Raw genomic sequence first — 21,433 nt, forward strand, 5'->3', positions numbered from 1 at the left:
AACACCTCCATATTAATGATGTGATTATATTTAGTGTATAACTACTGGTGCTTTCATAAGATATTTACAATTATTGTGGATATGATGACCAAGAATATGTTGCTCATTTCACTAAAACAGTGGAAGAAGTTCAGAAAATGGTCTCTCTTCACTGTAATGCAGCCTTTTAGACTGGGGAATGACAACATTTTAAGTTATGTCACCATATTACCACAACCACAATCCCACAACACATGTAGTCTCACATATGCAGGTTATATCCAGATACTGGCCAGCTTTATTGGAGGGAACTCATCCAAAATCCATCATAGTTTGGATGAGCGAGTGCGATAATTACATTTTTGCCAATATCCTGCATTTGATCATTGATATTGGCTGATACCATTATCAATTCTGTTTCACTGACATCCCACCCTGTGTCTTGAGTTTCCAGCAGTGTAGTTTGTCTGCTGTTGTACTGTGAGTGTGATGCAGATGTGTAATAACACTTGTGTAGTAACACCTGCCCTGATGTATTACTAAACACTGTTTCCACGGCGCTGCAGTCCCGGATGGAGACTGACACAAATGGCTTCAGCTTAAATGGAGCGAACACGTCACATTGATTTTGGCTGGACATTTTCAGACGTGTTTGTTCTTACGTTGTTCTACATCAGGTCGACTTAACGCTTCTCTGTAACATGCGACTGTGACTCTGTCGTCTGTTTTGCTGTAAATATCGACAGGGCCGGCGTTTATTTGTAGGCTGTAGCACCACCTGCCTTTACATCAACGTCTTTCGGCGGCGTTGGCACATAAACAATGCTTCATCGTACTGGTGCGATATATCGGACTTAAGTTTTGATACCCGTCCTGACACGATAACATATTCTTAAGCAATTATCGGCTGATTCTGATTAACTTAGTGATGTATCATACACCTTTTACCAGATCTGTGTTGGTGTCAGTGGAAAATGTGAGCACAGTGGGCAGCTTGCATGAACTAGTGCCAAAGTGATCAGTCTAATAATCAATGAGTCGATCAGCAGAAAATTGATTGCAATTTTCCTTTTTTTTAAATGTTTCCCCCTTTTTTCCCCCAATTATATCCGGCCAATCCAATTAGGGCTGCAGACTACCACACGCCTCCTCCGATACATGTGGAGTCGCCAGCCGCTTCTTTTCACCTGACAGTGAGGCGTTTCACCAGGGGGACGTAGCACGTGGGAGGATCACACTATTCCCCCCCAGTTCCCCCTCCCCCCTGAACAGGCGCCCCCAACTGACCAGAGGAGGCACTAGTGTAGCGATCAGGACACATACCCACATCCGGCTTCCCACCCACAGACACGGCCAATTGTGCCTTTAGGAACGCCCGACCAAGCTGGAGGTAACACGGGGATTTGGACCGGCGATCCCTGTATTGGTGGGCAACGGGATAGACCGCAATGCTACCCGTATGCCCCTGTTGATTACAGTTTTGATAGTCAATTAATTGTTTGAGTATAGTCATCAAGTGAAAACACCAGGCTGGTGGTCAGAGAAAGTGAACAGTTTAAAGACGTCACTTGGGAGTCTAGAAACTGACGATGGGCATCCGTATTTTTGACTTTCAACTGACGAAGTGATTATTCCATATATTGAAAAAATAATCGATTATGAGAATGATCGTTAGTTGCGCTCCTGTTCTGGACAGAATGGGAGTTTGTATGAGGTGTGCGGGGAAGTTGTCGTCCAGTTTATTCTGAGCAACACGAATTAAAAAAAACCAGGAAGAGGAGGGAATGTGGTGCGTGTGAACATCCGTCTCCTGCTCATCATTGCCGCACAAAGGTGTTGTCATCGTTACGAGCAGCATTTGTTATCATGGTGAAGATGCTATCAGCCCCGTTGTACCGGGCTCTTCCCTGCTCCTGCCGCTGACGGACGGGCCGGCCCCGGACAGGCCGGCCCCGGACGCCCGGCGGAGGCCCACAGCGAGGTCAGAAGACACCAGCATGACGTCACCTGCAGGGGAACGTGGGAGTCGCTCAGACTGGCTGGAGGGCAAGTGAAGAAAGCAGGACGTAAAAAAAAAAGAAGAGAGAAGTAAAAGAAGCTTTTGATTCCACCCTCTGTGTCCCCGGTTAATTTTTAAGCATTTCTCGTCCATCTAGTCACAGCTTTTAGACCCGAGGCGGTGTAAAAACACACACACACACACACACACACACACACACACACACACACACACACAGTGTGTCCCTCTGTGGGGAGGCCCAGAGCGGGGATTGTTTTAACCCTCTCTTTTGTGTGGAAAATAAGTGTGAGATGGAGAAGGTGGGCGTGGATCGCAGATAAATATTGATGACTTTCTGACGATTTTATTTCACAGGTTTTTTTTGTTTTTTGTTTTATAAAGGGGGGGGGGACCTGTTTACGTGTCACAACATCAATTTCCTCCCCTCGCCTTTGTTCCGTCTTTATTTATTTCTCGGCGAATTTAATCTGGAACCTTAAACGCCGACAGACCCTTCTCCGAATGTAGTTTGCATATTAAAAAGCACCTGATTATCATGGGGGAGAAACACAGATCTTTAATTTTGTGCATTTTAGACACAGCTTCTGCCTGCGCCGCCAAGCTGGAGATAATTGTGGAAATCTACATATTAAGAGTGACGCCGTTGTTGTGGGTCTGTTTTGGAGTCCGCCGTCCTTATCTGCTACAATACATGTGGTAGGATGACAGCCTCCACCTGAATCAGCCTATTATACTAGCAGGCGGAGGCCAATATAGTTACATGAAATAGTTATCGCTTGATGATAATGGCGATATTACTACAAGCTATTTATGATGCAGCGCGGACCACAAATCAGATGTTTACTCAGAACTGAAAATCCTCTGTTTTTCTGTTATCGAGATTGTCGCCGGGTGAGTCCAAAAAGACTGAAGAGACCTATTCTGTTTACATGCTGTGTGTTATCTTGACAAATAGAAGTGAGACTGGATGGATGAGGACAGCGAGAGAGAGAGAGAGAGAGAGAGAGAGAGAGAGAGAGAGAGAGAGAGAGAGAGAGAGAGAGAGAGAGAGAGAGAGAGAGAGAGAGAGAGAGACAGAGAGACAGAGAGAGAGAGAGACAGAGAGAGACAGAGCGAGCCTTGCCATAAGAGACGGAAGTCAAGAAAACAGGAGTGGAAACACGTCAGGGGAACAACAGTAACCTGGTTTGCCCAAGGGAGCAGCAGGGACGTGAAGTTTGCTTCAAGCATGTGTGGTTCGAGGCAGCTGTGCTGTAGGTAGAGACCACAAAGACAGCGGCGGTGGCAGGTTTCGGATCATCACAGACCCTTCTGTCAGATTGAAGATCTGCAGATCATTCTGTGCAAGTCAGCCGCTTTGTCCGAGACGATACAAGTCTCTTGTGTTGGAGGGTGGCAGACACAAAAAAAGTGCCATGTAGGACAAAATAAGTCCATCCATCCATTATCCAAACCGCTTTTACTGCTCTCAGGGTCACGGGGATGCTGGAGCCTATCCCAGCAGTCATTGGGTGACAGGCAGGGAGACACCCTGGACAGGCTGCTAGGCCATCACAGGGCCGACACACATATTGCAGAAGCAATATTGTCCGTGAAATGACAAAACTTTTGGTTGATTTTTAGGGATGCAATTGATACCACCTTTTCACTGCCGATACAGACTACGAGTACGAATCTCTGAGTATTGGCCGACACTGAGTACAGACCCGGTCCATTGCTTAGATAGAACAATGCCGATGTAGCCCATTATTTGAGCCTGGTGTCAGCCCAGTATCCATCCCAGTTCATTTTAGATAGCTTTTCTGTGTTTTGCAGAAGGCCGGCGTCCGGCCTCTCATTCCTCTCTCCTCTCTTTTCCCCAGACTCGCCAGGCCTGCTGCCTCTCCCGCTAATGAGAACCAGTCCCATCAAGCAGCACATAAACCCACTAACACACGCTAACCTCTGATCTCAGACCAGTAAAGCTAGTCACGACGGCCACGTCCCACCACTAAACAACCGCTGATGGAGCCGCCTCATTCGATGTCATCATAACCTTTCATGGAGAGAAAGAAAAAAAAACAATAACGTGAAAGATTAAATGAATAAAAAAGTGAAAAAATAGAGGAAAGAAAGGACTTTGGTGCCATAGGATATATTAAGTACTGTTGTGGCTGTTAGACTTTGATATAGATTTTATGTGTTTAACGCTGGGAAAATGTCTGCCAGATGTTGAATGGTGTAAATAGAGGAGTCCAGATTGCGTGTAGTATGTGGAAGTGAAAGCTAGCTTCCCATTGGTTATGGCACTACTGTAATGTACCAGTAATGTTTATGGCCGCCTGCCTTTACAAGCAGTTCCTTTTGGGGTTTTATGGGAATATTGCATTGTTAATATTACTAACCAGTTCTGCCATTTTGGCTCTTAAGTTACCTGTAATAAGTGCTAAAACACACAGCATATGGGAATTAAAGCCACAGCCATGAAAACGTATATGTGGACAACATTTCTTTATGGTACTTTCTCTCTGGTGTGTTTGAGACAACAGCTAATCCCCCGAATCTCCAAATCCTGCAGACTTTAGCAGTATGTGATGTGAATGGTTGGTGTCTGGTAGGACTTCACCAGGAACAATGACAGGGTGTGTAGTGTTTTCCGTCTTCATCATAGCAGCCAAATGAGGAAGAAGGCAAGTAGTGTTGAGTCTGAAGAAGAAGTGAAGCTGTTGGGTCTAACCAGCAGATGTGACAGAACAAGCTGGTAGAAGACCTTTACCAACAGATAGTACAACGTCAATAAGTACAACTCAGGTTCATCCAGGTTTTTAAGTTTGGTGAAACTGCTGACTCTCATTCATTTCTAATGGAGTTCTTTTGATTTGAGTGCTCAATCACCACTAGAATTACCAGTATCACCATGAATGTCAATAAATTAAACTAAAATGCCCTGCCCAGAGCTGCGCCCGCGGAGGAAACACTGAGGGTGGTCTGACAGGACGTGGAAGCGGGGCAGGTTTAGCTATGCTGACCGGCAGGTCCGATAACACCGAGGGCGGTCTGGCGGCGGCCTCGCCTTGCGTTGACTGTGTTTTTGGTGTGGTCATTTTGGTGTGGTCATTTATCAAAGGTGTCTGGCTGGGAGAGCTAGTGTTGGATCGGCTGGGGCAGCTTAGTCTGCTGCATCCTGTGGGGCCCAAGGACCACGGCCCTGATCGGAGCGGTGCCCGAAGAGGAAAGACCGAGGGCAGTCTGACAGGACATGGAAGCAGGGCAGGCTAAGCTAACTGCTAGCCCATGCAGGCCAGCAGTTCCGACAGTCATCCTGGCTGGCGTTCATTCCCTTGGACAGTGAATTTTTTTGTTTAGTTTGGATACGTGTGTTAGTTTGGATATGTGTTCTTGTAGTTCTTGTAGTTTTTGGATATGTGTTTTTGTCTTTGTGTTGCACTGCTGTGGGCTGGGGAAAACGATATTTCATTTCATTTCCTGTGCACAAGTACATGAAATGAAACGAAATAAAAACAAATAAAGTGTTCCTGATTCCTGATGTTCAGGATTGGACCCCTAGATGAATGAATGAGATTGTTAACGGACCAAAACACCACATGTTCATTTCAAAAGAACTGATCCTCATTTTATGGGATTAAAAAGAAAGGAAACAAATTTAAAACTTTCTTGTGATCTTTAGTGACAGTTTTCTTCACTCTGCCAAAGCATTATCACAATTGATTCAGAATGTACGAATGTTTCTTCCAGTATTGGTGAAACATTGAGTTTTAGTTGTGTGGCAGAGTTTCATTCTTTTCCATCAACTGATACTGAGAACTGAAAAGCAAAACACTGATCCATCATTTCAACATTTTTATTTGTTTCCTTTAAATCCTAAACTTGTCTAATAACTTTGCCTGGCATAAATTGGCTAATAACGATATGCATTTATCTTGCAAGCGCTGAATTAAAAATGTTCTAGTCCCAAAATACAAATGCTGATATTGTTGATCCACTTTGAATTAAAAGGGACATTATCACATCAAATTGACCATGCTGTAGTCTATCTGAATGGTATGGTTTCCAGTTCAGCCAAACCACAGCACAGTGTGAGACAAGTACTTCTTTCTCCCGAGAAAATATCAAGTTTATTTTGAGTCTCAGCATCGCCTGACCACACCGTGCAGAGTCTCCATCGCGTTAATGGCTGTGCTTCTCAACAGCATACCTGTTGTGTTTGAAAATGACGTCCCTCAGGACATCAGCAGCCTTGAGAGGCACACTTTTGGTGCTGCAGCTTAGACATGATTCACATTTCTCTCTGAAAATGAAGTTAAAAAAAAGTCATTGTTTTCTTTTCTCTCTGAACCTCCTTCTGAGCCATGGTTTCACTAGTGCCCTCCAGCGTGGTCCTCGACCGGCCAACATCGGCATCACCATGGAGTGTGCATAGAAGACTGCATCAGAATCAGCCGCATGTCTCTGAAACGTATGGGGCACAATGAGCCTCACCGCTGTGTCTAGTTAGTAATGATGGCACATAGCTGCTCCGTATTGCACTTCTGGTCAAAACTCCTGCTATTATCCCAGCTGCTAAAGCCTCAGATCAGAGATGTAGCACACACCAGAGTCTGATATTTATCATGACAAACAACAGATTTTGAAATGCTCTGACGATGTAGCAAATATAGACACCCAGATGATAAGCAGTCCCAACGCTGATTGTGGTGTGTTACAATGGCGGGGCTGTATTGATAAAATCATATATCAGGATATTTTTCATTGAATACCTCGATATTGATGATGTGACGGTCCGTTTGGGGAAGAAAAGTTGTGCTTTCATAAGATATTTTGTTTAACGCAGGCCATTTATTACACAGAAATATCCAAGTTTTATACAAGTACAGTTGATGTAATTGTACTATGATGAATGGTAATTAGTGAATAACATACTCTAGTTAGTTTGCTTGTCATTATAATGTAAACTACTAATAAGACACGTTAGCCCCTAGCTAACGGGTCTGACCCTTTAGCCGAGCGGTTAGTGATGTCGCCTTGTGGTGCAGTACACCCCGTATCGAAACCTGCACCGGGCAAAAAAATAACCAGTTACAATAATGTATGTTAAATATTATCTACATCACACACTGTATGGGATAAATTCACATTGTACCAAACACAAGCATTATGACTCCTTTGTGTCTCAGGGATAAATAGTAATTACCTGTTAAACGTGAATATAAGGTGAATAATGGATGTCCTGCTGAGTCAGATAGCACATCTTATCTCCATATTCACCTTATATTCCAGTTTAACAGAAAGGATTCAAAATTCTGGAAGCCTGTTTCCACCACATTAAAAAAAAAGTTTGGTTAATTGTGACATTATTTCTCAGGATTGCGACTTTATTTCTCACAATTGTGGCTTTATTTCTCGGAATTCTGACTTTTTTTCTCGGAATTCCAACTTTATTTCTCCAAATTTTGACTTTATTTCTCACAATTGCGGCTTTATTTCTCGGAATTCTGACTTTTCCCCCCACCCCCCGAATTCCTACATTCTTTCTCACAATTCCAACATTATTTCTCTGAATTTCGACTTTATTTCTCACAATTGTGGCTTTATTTTTCGGAATTCTGACTTTTTTTCTTGGAATTCCTACTTTATTTCTCACAATTCCAACTTTATTTCTCCGAATTTCGACTTTATTTCTCGGGAATTCTGACTGTTTCTAGCCAATCAGACAGTGTCATCTCCTCTGCAGTATGTTAGCTAGAAAGCTTTACACATGGAAAATGAAAATGGATATGATTTTAACAGGGTTTTTCAATGTGGTGGAAACAGGCTTCCATATTTATTAGATAGTGATAGTGGAGGCAGACAAGAAATGAGGGAGGGAGAGAGGGGTAAGACATGCAACAAAGGTCGCCGTCTGGATTCAAACCGGCGACAGTTGCGACCATGTGGCCATTCGGCTACGGCGGTGCCCAATATCCCATACAATGTTTTATGTAGGTTACACTGAACATCACATTATAATGACAAGGAAACAAACTAGAGGCTTAGAAAAGACCCTATTTCACTCCTGTATTATACAGTAATTACCACTCATCATAGTTCAGTTACATCTGTTGTACTTTTAAGCACTTACTTGTTTGGTACCCAATTATTTCTGTATAGCGAATGGCCTGAAATTACACAGCCGAAAACATTGATAAATGATCATTAGTAATGTGGATATGATGGCCAAGCAGGTAGAGACATTCATTGTTCATTTTGCCACAACGGTGGAATAAGTTCAGAAAATGGTCTTACTTAACAGTAATGCAGCCTTTAAGACCAGGGAGTGACAACATGTTATTATCATAACCAAAATCCTGGACAATGTCTAAATCTCATATGACGATATTGACATTATATTGTAATACCGAATAGCTTGTGTGTGTTACAGTTTTGATGTATTGTTTTTTTTTTTTTGCAGAAATATCACAAAATCAGGCTGTAACGGCACGGGTCAATAATCTGGCCAGTCTTGGCAAGATGGTCAACTTTTTCCTCTGCCATCTGCACACCGTTAGCACAGAACAAAAGACCGAACCAGGTTGACCTCCCTCATCCCCTGTGTCTCCCATGTAGTCCCCGGTTCACTGTAAAGCCAGACCCCCTGCCGAGCTGAAAGAGAGCAGGAAGAGGTGGGAAGGTTGAATGAAAGAAAGAGAGAAACGCTGATTTCAGACCTCCGTCTCTGACCTCTGCGTTTAGTGTCTCCCGGTTCGGCCCCGTTCCTCTCCATCTCTGATGACTCAAGATGACATCAAGGGGGCCTCTGCACTCGCTTTTCTTTCATTTTTTAATGAAATCTATTCTTTAATTACTGCCCTCATCTCCTTGTAAGCGCACTCCACTTACATTAGAATTTATTTGCCTTTCAAGTGGGCACACAGAATGGCTTTTTAACATTCACCCCGGAGCAGTCTGCACTGAATAGAGAAGACTTCATTTGGGTCCCCCCCTGCCCCTTCTCGCCCCCCTACCACTCCATGCCCCCCGCCGCCCTCTTCCAGCCCTCTATTTTCCTTTCTAATTTTGCTGTTTGCTGTTTTTTAATCTCCTCTGTCAATACGGGCCCCCTTCAACTTTGTTTTTTTGTTGTTTCATTTGGCCTCCAAAGGACCTTGAGATCTTCCGTGTTCGTCCCATCTTCACCGGCTGTGTTTACATCAGTCAATAATCTGATTAAGGTGAATAATTGAATTAAGGTGGTAGTTCAATTAAAGCGTCTCCTTGGATAGTCAAATTATGCACAAGAACCGTCAGATAGTTGAATTATGGAACGTGTTGTGTGTGATCCTACATCATGTTTGAGGCTTTTCGGAAAACGTTTCCATTTCTGTTTTCTTTCCCCGTCCAAAACATTAAGCTCCTTCACTTAACTGAGCGTGGACGTTGTTTCAGTCTCACCACAGAAATGCAGCTGTTTGCCGCCGCTCGCCATCTGTCGCGGGTCAGATTTCGGTACTTTTTTGATGCATGTGCACCACCGATTCTCTGAAAGAACTTCGGTTAAGGTGAATGCAAAGCACAGCAAATCAAGTAACTCATGAAAACTCATTAAGCATGTTTGATGGAGGTGTTCACATGGCAGTTACAATGTTAAGAATTATTGTCTTAATGACTTGAACTTTAATTATCATTTCAGGCACATACAATGACATTTGAGTGGCTCTGTAAAGCTATATACATTTAACAGTGTCAGACCACTAATACAATAGGGAAGACTGCAGTAGAATTACACAATAAATTACACAACACAACAGATGTGATCTGATTGAAATGGAATTTTTAACTTGCATGTAAACACGGACTGTGTCACAATCCACACGGCAGAGAGCCCTTTGCATATAACCTCCCCAGACCTCTTTCTCATGCGTTGTTACTGTCCCCCATCCACACAGCACAGCATTAAGATGACCTGCAGAGGCTTTTTTAATACCTGTAAACCCCCAAAAGAGCTGCAAGCCACCGTCGCCACCTGAATCGGTTTTAACCGCCAGTCATAGACGCATCATCTCAGTCCAGATTAGGCTTGATTGAGACTGGAGGGCGTTTGGAAGCATAGTTGACAGGATTAAGTGCCTATTGAAGTGACTTTAGCTCCTTCAAAGAAGAAAGGAGAAGAAAAGAGAATTGTCCGCCCCCCCCCCCCTCTTTGAACAAGAAGGACCATATTCCCCCTCTTCCTTTCTCCCTCTTGTCCTCCTCAGGCCGAGAACGCCGTCTACAAAAGTGATCCCTCTCAGAGCGGCTGAGACCCAGTGGGACTGCTGGCAGGAGAGGGCTGTGTCTCACTGTAATTAGATATATCTGATACTAATCATTTAGGCTATTCATTAGGGCTAATTGTTTCAGCAGCCAGACCCACAGAACAAATAATTAAGACGTGTGTGCCGCGATTGTGATTATCGCCGTGTCACTCCGTGTGTGTGCAACTCATTCATGTTTTTTTTTGTGGGTGTGTGTGTGTGTATGCACGTGCACACTTAACGTGTATGCATGCGTGTGCATGACTGCGGGAGTGTTTCCTGTGTCTGGGTCTGTGTGAATGCTTGGATGGGCACATTTGAGCATACATGCATGTATATATTGTGTCACTGTGTAAGAGATAGAGCCACGGCTCCTCACCTTGACACAGAATTGACATGAGCACATAAGCCCAATGGATTACGACGCTGTTTGGCTCGAATTTAACTTTCACACCGGCATTCTCTCCAAATTGCATTCGCACATCCACCCTCCTGCCCATAGACATTCAGCTCAACACGCTTAACTGTGAATGAGCGTTATTAGCATAAGAGTGTCTCACTGTTTGGGTGAGTTTGTTTCTGACAAAGGGTCTCCAAGCCCAGGTCAGTGTGCCTCATTCACGTCAATGGAAAAGCTTAAAGGCCAACAGAACTTGCCAAATTAAATGTTTCCAGACTTTCTCTCTTGTAATGGTGTGGAGCTGGACGCCCTCTTCCTCTCGTAGTGTTGTCCATAATAATACGTCCGTGCAGCTTGCACGGTAATGTCCTGTCAGTAGAGGCTCTTGTGTTTTCATGCTGCCGTGTTAAGGTGGAAGTGCATGCTCCACTGTATGCGTGTTGGGAAACGTTCACATATGCAGCCTTTAACGTCAACTTAAAGTCGCTTTGCTGTCCAGGAGCCAATGTGTGGAAAGGGCGCCGATACCAACATGACCGTAAATCAGTTACGGCAATTTGATAACTCAAGACATGCTAGCGTTACCGCTAGTTTCCTGCCAGAAAATGCGTGAACAAGGGTGTTACACAAGTGTTGCGAGCACGCCAGGACCCTCTGATGTACAACGCTCTTTCCCCGACGTGTATGGGCCCATCACAAAGTTCTCAGGAAGCGATGAGATTATTCCACGCCACCTAAAGCATTTAAAATGTGTAGAGCTGGAGATTCTGTTCTAGAGTCTAGACAGAGTATTGTCTCCAGCGGTTTGCTAATGCTGACAAAAATGGGAAATGGGACAGACTGAGATGAAGGAGCTCCTCAACATCGGAGCATATGAAGAGATTAGTCTGCAGAACTAAACCAAACATCTTCAGCCGCTATTTCCAAGCACTCCTGTAACTCTGTCATAAAGAATTCAATGTCATTTGCAAGAAACGACAACAGAGGGGTTCAGCGGTATTGGGAGTGGTGTGTGAATGGTGGTGTGCTGCTGCCTCTCCCAACAAAAAATGCCTGCAATTTATTCTGTTGATGCGAGGTCATGTATGTGTGAAAGTGCCTTTTTGTGTGTTTGTTGACAGGGAAAGGGTTTTTCTCTCGCCTGTGGACCGGCAGTGGCGTACGGCCGGATGTCGGGGTCACCATCACTCGCTGTGCTATGTACCCCGAAGGGCAGTCCTCTACTGCCCCGGCAATGATGAGCGTAAGCTGAAAAAGCTGGCCTCGCTGGACGTTGACTGCGCCGTCTTGGACTGTGAAGACGGGGTAGCCCTCAGCAAAAAGGTAGTTAAATCCACAAGTACACACACGACATGTGCGGAACGCACAAACACGCGTGTGACGAGTGCACGCGCGGCAAACCCCAACACAGATGTGTGAGCCTATATGGTTTTAACTCCTTCTGCCTCCTTCGGACAGGTGCTAGGTCTTAATTACTGAAAGGAAAACTACCTAAGTGAGATGTTTAAATCAAGCACATTTCACCCCATTATGCTGGCATAAAGGCAGCGGTGGCCCCCCTATCGGAGTCCTTTAAAACAAGGTGACCACGTCCCACTGGGGAAGCAGCAGGGCGGCAGCAGATGCAGCAGGTTAAAAGCATTCTCCTCCCGCCCACGCCGCAGCGCCATTGGCTCCGCTGAACTGCCCATGAAATTGTGATTGGAGAGCAGGATAAAGAAGGGGGCCCGGGTAAAAAGTCAAATGACAAAGGTTTTTTTTTTTTTAAGTCGTGATAATAAAGATGATTGATATGGCTGGAGGCCGTTCCTGTAGAAAGCAGAAGACAATGAGATGAGGGCTTATGTGAGTGACAGGCCAAAGCTGTGACCCTGTGAAGGAGTCGGCGGATGTCAGCGCTCCGGTCTTCATTATGTGTTAGTGGGGAGATGAGGAGAGGAATGCGGCATCATGGCAGCTATTCAGGCTTGAGAAGAATACACAATCTGGGCTTCTTTAGCTGTCAGCACGTGACAGGTTCACGTCTTTATTTTTTCTCCCCAAGAAAAGCATCCTGAACCCACGACTTATCTTGTCAGACATCACCGCGTGTCCATTTATCTGTCAGATAAGCCTAACTATCTACCAGATATTTCAAATAGACCCTGCTACCCGTCAAAACCCTGGGGGAAGAGAGCTCCGATGTATAATTCATTATAAATCCTGGTATGTTGATATAAACACACAGTGGGGTGCACAAATTTGGGCACCTCTGGTCAAAAGGCCCTTTATAATTCATATCTAGGTGAACAGAAGCTAACGTGACCTCTAAATGGTACAAAGTGGAGCATGACAGATTTCTTCACCTTTTAAAGCAGTCGCTTTTTATTTCAATTTTTTAGTTTCAAAATAATATTTTAAAAAAAGGAAAAAGGCCTTGTGCAAAAGTTTGGGAACCCTGTCAGGTAGAAATTTGTAACCCCTCCTCGGGCAAATATAACAGCTCGCAAACACTTCCTGTAGCCAGCTAAGAGTCTTTCACTTCTTGGTTTTGGAATTTTCCCCATTCTTCCTGGCAGAACAACTCTAGCATAGAGGTATTCTTCTGACTCCTTGCATGCATGGCATGTTTGAGACCTCTCCACAGATTTTCAATAATATTCCAGTTTAGGGATTGTGGTTGCCATTCCAACACCTTCATCCATCTTTCCTGGAGGTACCGAATGACCTTCGAATATCAGCCTGTAGAATTTCTTAAAATTTGGTGGAATCCGTTCTTCCTTCTACCCACATTTCCTGTGCCGCCAGATGCCACAGAGCCCCAAAGCATAATGGAGCCAACCCCATGCTTAACAGTTGCCAATGAGTTCTTCTCTACAAATGCTTCACCCTTTTTTCTCCTAACATACCTTCTTTGGTTGTGGCCAAAAGGCTCCATTTTGGTTTCATCAGTCCAAAGCATATTGTTCCAGAAAGCTTCAGGCTTCTCAAGGTTTTCTTTGCATACTTCAGACACTATTTTTTTGTGTTGCGGTTGGAGGAAAGCCTTATTTCTGGCAAATCTGCCATGTTGGTCTTTGGTGTTTAAAGTACATTGTACTGTTGTCCTGTGAACAGCTACACCTTTGTCTGCTACTCTCTTCTGCAGCTGTTTTGCAGTGATGTGTGGGTTCTTTATCAAGATACACACGGGGGCGTCCGGGTAGCGTGGCGATCTCTTCCGTTGCCTACCAACACGGGGATCGCCGGTTCGAATCCCCATGTTACCACCGGCATGGTCAGGCGTCCTTACAGACCAAATTGGTCGTGTCTGTGGGTGGGAAGCCGGATGTGGGTATGTGTCCTGGTCGCTGCACTAGTGCCTCCTCTGGTCGGTTGGGCCGCCTGTTCGGGGGGGGGGGAACTGGGGGGGAATAGCGTGATCTTCCCATGTGCTACGTCCCCCTGGTAAAACTCCTCAATGTCAGGTGAAAAGAAGCGGCTGGCGACTCCACATGTATCGGAGGAGACGTGATAGTCTGCAGTCCTCCCCAGATTTGCAGAGGGGGTGGAGCAGCGACCGGGAAGGCTCGGAAGAATGGGACAGGTACCATTGGGGAGAAAAAGGGGGAAGACAAAAAAAACCATATATACACACATACATGTATGAATCCCGCTCAGCTCATTTCACTATGAGATATTAGCTCGGAAAGCGTCCATCAAGAATCAGTTGAGTCTGACAACCAGTGAGCGGTTTGGATGATGACAACAACAAATGGCGCAATATTTTTAAAATTACAACAATGGCTGTGCTAAAAGCAGTTAGTGTTGATGGTAACCGCTCAATGGAATTGGTTTTATTAAAGACATTTACAAAGATGGCAAGAATCGTGTACAGACACTAGGGATGCATGCTAGGGTCTGGTACTCTCCTCGTGTACTCATAATCGTACTTGTAAAACTACTCCAGTACAGCTGCACCCAATATAGACAGTCCTTGCAGAAATTGTGAAAAGTGAGCGGTGCTTTTTTCCGCCAGTCGGTCATACGGGAAGAGGAAGAGATGGAGCCAGACAGACAACGTGAAACGATGGCCGAGATGCGGACGAACACGTTGTGTCATTTGTCCAAATGGAGCGAGAAATGACAAAGTTTCCCCCGCATGTGTAACTTGGATGATTGCAGACAGACCAGGCACAGACTTGGGGGTCCCGTGGGCTCGGCGGGGCGGGTGTTTTTACCTGCTGCACTGAGACTGTGTTGCATGTGGTTGTGTGCCAGCCGTGTTTTCTGCTTTTTTTTTTCTCCGTGCCTGGTGTAGTCTAAGGGTTAGTCCTCACAGACAGCACTAACTTTGAGTACATATCATTTCAGGTTTTTTTTGGGGGGGGGGGGGTTTGGGGGTTCCCCCCCTTTTTCCCCCAAGTTGTATCTGGCCAATTACCCCACTATTCTGAGCCTTCCCGGTCACTGCTGCACCCCCTCTGCTGATCCAGGGAGGGCTGCAGACTACCACATGCTTCCTCCTCCGATACATGTGGAGTCACCAGCCACTTCTTTTCACCTGACAGTGAGGAGTTTCACTGGGAGGACGTTGCGTGTGGGAGCATCATGCTACCCCCTCCCCCCAGTTCCCCTCCCCCCTGAACAGGCGCCCCAACCGACAGAGGAGGCGCTAGTGCAGCGACCAGGGCACATACCCACATCCGGCTTCCTACCCGCAGACACAGCCAATTGTGTCTGTAGGGACGCCCGACCAAGCCGGAGGTAACACGGATTCAAACCGGTGAGCCCCGTGTTGGTAGGCAACGGAATGGACCACCGCGTTACCCGGACACCCATCATTTCAGGTTTTCTGCTACAGTTGTATGTTGTACTGAAAGCCACTGAATGTGTTACAGGTCACATTGAAGTGAAATGTATGGCAGTTAAAATGTCAGCAACAGGGTCATGTTGTATATTTCATTTGTCACAGTCAGAGAGTGACAGGCGACAGACATGGTGCGGGTGCAAGTCCCTGAATACTGGGATGGCATCCGGGCCTGTGCTCCCGTCCATAGGGTTAGCGGTTGTGTCAGGAAGGGCATCCGACGTAAAATTTTGCCAAATCATTATGCGGATTGCCAAGACCATACCGGATCGGTCGAGACCCGGGTTAACGAGGACCGCCATCGGTGCTGTGCCCTCACAGGGTTCTGATGAAAATGATAAAATCCACTGTGGCGACCCCGGAAAAACAGGGAACAAGCTGAAAGAAGAAGTCAGAAAGCGATGAGGATTTAATGAAAATAAAACGTGTTTTCAAAGTCGTTGTTAGAATTGTAATGGCATTATCAAGTACTCGCATCGGTACTCTGTACTGGCAAGTACCCAAATGTGAGTACTTGTACTTGGTCTGAAAAGAAGTGGTGACGCTAACAGACATAATAACGAGCTACATAAACTGACATGCTAGCGGTAGTGGTGTTTACTGGAAATGTGGCGCTCTGGTTAAACGTCATGTGTTTTGTGGCTCTGACTGATTAAAGGCTGATCCAGTCACCTGCAAAGTAATTTTAGTCCCACTTGCGTCGCCCCTAACTAAAACGCATGCCTATTTAGTCTTGCCAGACCACAATGAGCAGAGCAAAATTTGTGGACTGGCTTTGCGAGGCTGCTGTTTTTTCCACCGCCGTCAGGAAAAAGTCGTTTTCATTGTTGGTCAATGGGATGTCAGTCATAGGCGTGTGGAGACATCCAGAAACAGAAATTTCTTCACCCGTCAGTCATACCAGGCTATACCAGACTCTTCCCTGAGCATGTTTTCATTCATTGGTCCATGTGAGGGATCATAAGAGGCCCTCTGATGTCTGTTGCCGATGACTTGGAAAAGCTTCACGCTACAGTGCCTTTATTTTCTGCAGAACGTTGTCCTGCAGCGGACCGGATCTCCCAAACCCTCCACACCATTCTGAGTGGTGAACATCAAAACACCAATCACAACAATCCTAACCGTCGAAAATAGCTTTGTACTCCCAGGAATTCCCCTCCAAATAATCCCATTACATTCCCCGGCTTTGATCGGGCTAGACCTGCATGCAAGCCACCATGCACAGTGTCAGGCTAGAATTCACCCAGTCTCTCGGACCATATGTGAGCCGTAAAAGATCCAGTCAGGACACGGTTTGCCAAAAAATCTGTAGTCCATTATTCCTTTGCCGTGTTGCACTGTGTAATGTAAGAATGAGTTATTAGCTCAATAATAAAATGCCCCTTTCCAGCAGCAGACCTCTTACTTTACTTTCCATGTCCTCAGCTGTAATGGGAAGTCTATTACAGCTGGTGTGTGTACTTTTTTACCCGTGTGTGTGTGTCTGTGTGTGCACATGTGTGTGCACACCATTCCTCCATTATCCGAGCCACTTATCCTGTTCTCAGGGTATATATATCTTAATATTCTGCTCTTGTTCAGCACTTTTATCAACACCATATATATATATATATATATATCAACACAGGTACAGGAAAAAAGATTTAATGTTTTCAAAATCTTCTTTTCCTGTATCCGTGTTGATATTCTGCTCCTCATTAGTTGAGCACTTACAACACCATTGACAGTTTCAGAAAAAAACTATATATATGTGTGTGTGTGTGTGCGTGCGTGCGTGCGTGTATGTATATATATGTGTGTGTATATATATATATACGTATATATGTGTGTGTGTGTGTGTTTGTGTGTGTGTGTATATATGTACACTACCGTTCAAAAGTTTGGGATCACCTAAACAATTTTGTGTTTTCCATGAAAAGTCACACTTATTCACCACCATATGTTGTGAAATGAATAGAAAATAGAGTCAAGACATTGACAAGGTTAGAAATAATGATTTGTATTTGAAATAAGATTTTTTTTACATCAAACTTTGCTTTCGTCAAAGAATCCTCCATTTGCAGCAATTACAGCATTGCAGACCTTTGGCATTCTAGCTGTTAATTTGTTGAGGTAATCTGGAGAAATTGCACCCCACGCTTCCAGAAGCAGCTCCCACAAGTTGGATTGGTTGGATGGGCACTTCTTTGAGCAGATTGAGTTTCTGGAGCATCACATTTGTGGGGTCAATTAAACGCTCAAAATGGCCTGAAAAAGAGAACTTTCATCTGAAACTCGACAGTCTATTCTTGTTCTTAGAAATGAAGGCTATTCCATGCGAGAAATTGCTAAGAAATTGAAGATTTCCTACACCGGTGTGTACTACTCCCTTCAGAGGACAGCACAAACAGGCTCTAACCAGAGTAGAAAAAGAAGTGGGAGGCCGCGTTGCACAACTGAGCAAGAAGATAAGTACATTAGAGTCTCTAGTTTGAGAAACAGACGCCTCACAGGTCCCCAACTGGCATCTTCATTAAATAGTACCTGTTAGAGCCTGTTTGTGCTGTCCTCTGAAGGGAGTAGTACACACCGGTGTAGGAAATCTTCAATTTCTTAGCAATTTCTCGCATGGAATAGCCTTCATTTCTAAGAACAAGAATAGACTGTCGAGTTTCAGATGAAAGTTCTCTTTTTCTGGCCATTTTGAGCGTTTAATTGACCCCACAAATGTGATGCTCCAGAAACTCAATCTGCTCAAAGAAGTGCCCATCCAACCAATCCAACTTGTGGGAGCTGCTTCTGGAAGCGTGGGGTGCAATTTCTCCAGATTACCTCTACAAATTAACAGCTAGAATGCCAAAGGTCTGCAATGCTGTAATTGCTGCAAATGGAGGATTCTTTGACGAAAGCAAAGTTTGATGTAAAAAAAATCTTATTTCAAATACAAATCATTATTTCTAACCTTGTCAATGTCTTGACTCTATTTTCTATTCATTTCACAACATATGGTGGTGAATAAGTGTGACTTTTCATGGAAAACACGAAATTGTTTGGGTGATCCCAAACTTTTGAACGGTAGTGTATATGTATATGTATCGCCATCCATCCATTATCCAAACCGCTTATCCTGCTGCCAGGGTCGTGTGTGTGTATATATATATATTGTGTGTGTGTGTGTGTGTGTGTGTGCATTTTCAAACCGATATGGAATAACTATAATTTTTTCCAGCAATATTGCTCAAGTTAAAATTTCTTCCTATTCTGAGATTGTTTGTCAACATGTTTTAACCTTACCCCAAACCCACCGGTTATTTATTACAGCACTTCTTCCTCATAACCGGTTTGACACCTGACTTTGGCACGCACTGTGTAATTCTACTCTATGTGTAGGTAGTCACGGCAATATGCACACTGGCCATGAGACTGGTCATGTTCACCATCATGAAGGTGCAGTGGACCTGTCGCCTTGCCAACCGCTACCAGGCCTCACAATCCATGAGAGGGAGAGGGAGAGAGAGAGAGGGAGAGGGAGAGGGAGGGAGAGATTTCTAAATGCCATGCTGAACCATTGATAAGCCGGAGGCAGCTGTGAAGACTGAGTCAGAGGACATGTGAACGCAGTAACTAGGTAAAGGCCCAGTTTGTTGAGTGATGTAGAGAAGATTGTGCCTAGCCGTGGCTTGCAAGACTGTCCAGATGTGCCAGTGCACACGCACGTCTGGATTCTCAGCAGGGAATCGAGTTTGACCGTGGGCATCACGTGTCACACCAGCACCGACTGGTCAAACAGGGAAAGATATGTCCAGTACTTTCCACTTAAAAATGCTTCAAAAACTCATTCTCTGATGCAGCAAACACACCTCCACTATGGTTTAACAGTCTGTTCATCTTGTGCTGTGTCTATTGCTCTATGCCATCCATCCATCCATTTTCCGAGCCACTTATCCTAATTAGGGTAGTGGGATGCTCTATTTGCGGATGGCGCGGATATATTTTGTCCTGGTGAACATTTACTGCAGCTTTTGGAGGTGACCACAATAGAAATGGAAGAATTAAAACAGTGGTTTGTCAAAAACAAAGGCCCTGGGATGGCCTGGCAGCCTGTCCAGGGTGTCCCCCCGCCTGCCGCCCAATGACTTCTGGGATAGGCTCCAGCATCCCCGTGACCCTGAGAGCAGCATAAGCGGTTTGGATAATGGATGGATGGATGGATGGATGGATGGATGGATTTATAATTCGGTATGCTCTATGTCGAACAATCCAAATATCTTCATGAAGTGGAGTTTTTCTGCGCTCCATCTTGCCATTTCCAGAGTTCTGCATCACTCCGTATTATTTTGCTTTCATAAATGGGACACTGCCCTCTAGGGCGCACGTGAGTGTGTATGTGTTACAGAGAAATGCGCACATCAGCGCACTCACACTCACAAAACGTTCAGACCTTAAGACATAAACCACTACGCTTTAAGGAAGAGAGTTGCAGAGGAGCTGACCAGAGCTCGCTGTCTCCATGGAGGAGAGAGGGAGGAGGAGGAGGAGGAGGAGGCGAAGACAAGGCTGACTGCTCTAACACTCTTACACATATCATCATATCTGTATGATCAGTGGGGTGGAGGAGGAGGTGGGAAGGGGGCAGGTTGAAACCCCTGAGCGGAACTGACAGTTACACCTGTCCCCTCTTTCCCTCTCTCTCGCTCCCTCTTTCTCTCTCTCCCCATCTCTCTCTCCCTCCTGCTGATATCCTACAGGGCCCCAAGGGTTAAGATTGTTTATCTTGCTCATGTTCATTCTCTCTCTCTCTCTCTCTCTCTCTCTCTCTCTCTCTCTCTCTCTCTCTCTCTCTCTCTCTCTCTCTCTCTCTCTCCACCCTATGGTCCAGCATCCATCTCCCTCTTCTCTCTCTCTCTCTCTCCACCCTATGGTCCAGCATCCATCTCCCTCTTTCTCTCTCTCTCTCTCTCTCTCTCTCTCTCTCTCTCTCTCTCTCTCTCTCTCTCTCTCTCTCTCTCTCTCTCTCTCTCTCTCTCTCTCGGTCTTTCTCTCTCTCCTCTGTCCCTCCTGGTGGGCTCCTCCATCCTCTCTGACTCACCCCCTGCCTCCCCGCCGTAGAGATTCTCTCCTAATCCCTGGAAGTTTGGAACTAATGAACTAACTGCTGAGGCTCTGACACGGAGCCTGGTCCCAAACTATACTGTACTTCACACTCCATTTCCTTTCCAGATGGCCCTGTGGCACGCCCGGCACGGCAGGGAGCACATCTCCGACACTGGAGCAGGCGCACGCAAACGCGCACGGGACACACACACACACACACACACACACACACACTATGACACAAGTGTGTGCATGCAAATACATGCTCTGAAACACGGGAGTCCTGCACAGTCAAACACATATGAATGTGTGTCTACGTGCACAGATAGGCGCACGCATCCGCACATTGCACAGAAACAAACTCGCCGTGCACTCAGACACATCCACGTGCTGGTGTGACTGGTTGAGATTGGCTGGCAGGGAGCTCTTTTCTTGCTCAAGTGTGAAAGTGGACTGATGTTGTTTTCATTTCCTGTTTGCGTCGTCTCCCAACGATGCTCTGAACCTTCAGACATGGCGTTGGTTAACACTGCAGAGCCATACGGGCCCACCAGGGTCAGGTCTCGCTCGGTGTGTTTGAAATACATGATAAAATGACTGTTTGCTCATTTGAAACTGTGCGGCAGCTGAAAATTGACAAGATGGTGCAAAAGGAAATATTGAAATATCGACCGAAATTATTACATGTTAATAACAGAAGTGCCCCGTGAAGCCTTATTTGAACCTAGAATGGCAGCCAAACTACTTGTGGAAGAATATCAAACATTATACTTTATATACATTTCATGACCTATTACCCTTTAAAGAAATCACCTCAACACTAGAACGACCAAGGCAGTCATTTTGATGGTTTTGGATTTTCA

General features: G+C 45.2%; 1 protein-coding gene across 1 annotated transcript in view; it reads left to right on the plus strand.

Moving 5' to 3' along the window:
* Window positions 1-21,433, plus strand: part of clybl (citrate lyase beta like) — a 99,585-nt gene that overhangs the window by 30,015 nt on the left and 48,137 nt on the right. Inside the window, exon 2 of the mRNA XM_056289998.1 lies at window positions 11,791-11,992. Coding sequence (XP_056145973.1) covers window positions 11,791-11,992 — 202 coding nt within the window. The remainder of the gene's footprint in view (window positions 1-11,790; window positions 11,993-21,433) is intronic.

The sequence above is a fragment of the Lampris incognitus genome, chromosome 11 (assembly GCF_029633865.1).
Source record: "Lampris incognitus isolate fLamInc1 chromosome 11, fLamInc1.hap2, whole genome shotgun sequence".
Taxonomy (NCBI): domain Eukaryota; kingdom Metazoa; phylum Chordata; class Actinopteri; order Lampriformes; family Lampridae; genus Lampris; species Lampris incognitus.